At 38.1% G+C, this 3,495-nt stretch overlaps 1 protein-coding gene across 1 annotated transcript in view; it reads right to left on the bottom strand.

The window, feature by feature from the left end:
* TESK2 (testis-specific kinase 2) overlaps positions 1-3,115 on the bottom strand; it is a 73,515-nt gene extending 70,400 nt beyond the window's left edge. Inside the window, exon 1 of the mRNA XM_009884665.1 lies at positions 2,894-3,115. Coding sequence (XP_009882967.1) covers positions 2,894-3,115 — 222 coding nt within the window. The remainder of the gene's footprint in view (positions 1-2,893) is intronic.
* Positions 3,116-3,495: the final 380 nt, after the last annotated feature.

The following is a 3,495-nucleotide window of genomic DNA, read 5'->3' as shown; positions in this document are numbered from 1 at the left end:
TGCACTAGAAATGCTAGAAGATCATTCATACCACATATGACCATTAATATATACATCTAAGCTGTAATGTACTCCTATTCCCAAGTTAAGAGAAGGCAACTTCTATCCATTGTAACAGATATTTAAAAAGGAGTATCCACAGAAAAGGATGGAGGGGAAGAACTCACTGAAAACAACTGTCAGTTACATAGCAAAAAAAACCCAACCCCAAACCAACAAAACAGTCCAAGGGAACCCAAAATATGATACTCACAAAACAACAGACAAATATGCAATTGAAAAATCTCTGGTGACATGGGGTTTTTGGAGATACCTTTGCTAATTTTGCTCTTGTAAAGTTACTTACACAGTAAGTTTAGAACTATCCTGGATTTTTCTCCAGTTCAATCATTTAGCTGGGAGCCTGCAGACTGAACTTTACTGTGTCAAACCATGAGGCTCTCCTTCCTGGAAGCACATCAAGGTTCTTGCATGAAATCTGATCATCAGCACAGCAGGATTAATGACAGAGGTGGTCAGGCTGATAAACTAGCAGAACAGAAACCTGCTTAAGCAAGTATGGAACTGCATCTAAGATAAGGTCGTTATGCATTCGCACCCCTTTGTGCCAAAACTGAAGCGAGACCTTGTTTGAAACTGATGTGAAAGAAAAGGCTTTATCACTCATTGTCTCCCTGCAGGAGGTCTGTGGTTGTTTCTGGGAAAGCAGACACAAGATACTCAGCCTACTACCATGGGTCTCCTAGAGTAATGCCACTGATTGCAGACTGACACCATGTGATGTCTAGTTTAGCTTACTGAAGGGGGAATGGCAGGGGAAGGTTTTTAAAGATTTAGCAGACTTATTTATGCACAGGAAGGTAAATTGTGTACCAGGGATTTCACTCAATCAAATTCTCAAACGGCTGTTTATCTCTGTATGCCAGTACCTGACTAAACCAAGTGCTCTCTTCAAACAAGATATTCTTAAAAAATCAATTACTATGAATGCTGGAAAATTACCTTTACTTTTAGCCACTTTTTCCCCCACTTACTTTTGTTTCCTAACGATCAATAATACCATACCTTTCTGCTGGATATGCAAGCAGCTTACCTCACGGTGCTTCTCCATAATGTTCCTCACCAATGCATGGTAGAATATCATAGCTGTGTCACCTAGTAAGTCTGTTCACAAAGTATGCAGCTATTTGACTACAGAACTTTTTGAAGTCCACACATAAATATGATTGGCAATACCACTATAGGATAAACTCATAACCTAAGCACCAGAATATCCAAGTATTAAAGAGGACTAAATCCTGAATTTACAGAATAGGGAAAGACAGGATGTCTAATTGGCAACAATAAGATAAACCTAAGACAAAACTACTCCAAAACACAAATTCTGAAATTCACACAAGCAAACCAAGGTCTGTTATTCCCCAATTACTTAGAGATGACCCAGGTCTATTGGTACCCTTATACACTTCACATCAGCTTCACTATAAAAGCTGTAAAGATGAGGTCCAGTGGCACACAGAACTTTAAAAATCAGTTCATTTCACATTAAGAAATGTCTGGATACAAAGACATTTGCTACAAAGTGCATTACAGAAAGTTCTCCGAACAGGAAAATAAGTAGAAAAAAAACAAACGAAAGAAAAAAACCAAACCAAAACCTGTTTTCAAGTGGTATACAAGGTGGCTTTATAGAGAACTGACCTGTACCAAGTCTCCTACACACCCCAGATAAAATTCTTCAGGTCCGCCCATTTGAAAGAATTAAAAACTTGTGTCAGTGGAAATTAAATTTTAAATATCTAGCTAAACAGAAAAACTATGAAGCTCCTTGCCTTTACACAATTAATGCCTTTGGGTATTAAAGCAACATAAAAATAATTTTCATTTTCTAATTCACATATCTATTCATACCAATAAAGAGGATAAGAGTTTTTTTGGTTTAACTTTTTAAATAAAAGACTACATGAAGTGTCATGGAATGGACATAATATACTGTGAGATAAAGTTTTCTGGCATTTCACCGAAATGGAAATAATTTGGAGGGTGACTTCGTTTAGAGTCAGGAACTAGGACAAGGAAACTAATTATTTTTGCAATGCCTGAAAGCCTGGAAGTCAACACAATGTCCTATTCCTCTACAATGACCCTTACAAGAATAGTCAGAACAGCAGAAATATCACCAGTGCTATAAAACTGGGGTTGCCTGCATGGTTTCACAAATTGCTTTACAAAGATCTTACCCACTTCCCAGATTCATCGCAGCAAGTCACTGACAACATCAGATTTTCTCATTCATACTATTTACTTCAAACCAATCCCTGATTACTTGAGTTAGAGGCATGGCATAACAAGCAGCAAAGGAAACAGAAGAGCAGCTAATTGTATTGTAACTTCAGTGCAATAAATTTTGTGGTTTCGAATTCAGTAATCGTGTAAATCTCCTAACACATGCATCTACTGTTGGGAGGCAAAGACTACCAAAGGAATGAGTACAATCCCACAAAACTAATAAACTAGCTAAATTAAAGACATTCACACTTACATATGGGAGAACCAATAGCCATTGGCATTTAATCTACTCCATGAATATGAAAATAGACGGCAGAGACAAAAAACAGGGGTTTGGTGGTTTTTTTTTTTAGATTTTACTGTTTCTCCCAAATAGGCTCTGCAACTTCCCAAATAAATTACAAGTGATAAAAAACAGCTGGAAGAGTGACAGAGGAAATATTTGAGACCTGCAAGTTCTCCATTGTTCACTCATCCTGAGTAAAGCAAATACAAGAACAAACAGTTTACTTGGGTGAAAAGTACTTCTGCTGATACTCTCGTACATTCTCAGCAACAAACACGAAGCAATCAACGTGAAGAGCTGAAAGAATTACACACACACCTTGAACACCTCGGAGAAGAAACCAGAGCCAATTTTCTCACATGTGAAGTCATCAAGACGAGTCAGTCTGGAAAAGGCACTTATCAGGGCTCTGTACGAAGAGGTACAAACTCTTCCTATCTGGGAGACAGGCCCTTCTCCTCCAGCGCCACCATCAAAGTCTTCAGCGCGCTCCAAGCGTGGTGGAAAGCCTGCTATTGAATTCCGCTTACTTCGGTCCATTTTGAAAACAAGGTTTATTTTGCTAAGGGAGGACTGCTCACATCTTAGGTAATTTGTTGTCTTCTCTACTCTTGTTGGAGCCTAAAATACAAGAAATTGAGATTACCATTATTGTGAACATATCTAATAAGTTTGATCGGACTCCAGCAAAGCTTACACCAGTTGAAGGGAGTAAGGAGAAAAAAAAAAACACAAAAAAACCACAAAATCCGAAGATCTCCAAGTACAGGCACAAAAAAAGCAAAGGAAAAAAAAACCCACCACAGCCAACCACACAGCATCATCAGTAAAGACAGACAATCTATTGAACTTTTCCTTTAGATTCATGGAAATACCCTGTGCTCTGGCTATTACGAGATGAATAGGGTTAGAAGTAAAAA

Source organism: Charadrius vociferus, unplaced genomic scaffold (assembly GCF_000708025.1).
Source record: "Charadrius vociferus isolate BGI_N301 unplaced genomic scaffold, ASM70802v2 scaffold163, whole genome shotgun sequence".
NCBI lineage: Eukaryota > Metazoa > Chordata > Aves > Charadriiformes > Charadriidae > Charadrius > Charadrius vociferus.
Note: the sequence above shows the minus strand (reverse complement) of the source record. Positions and strands in the feature narration are given on the sequence as shown.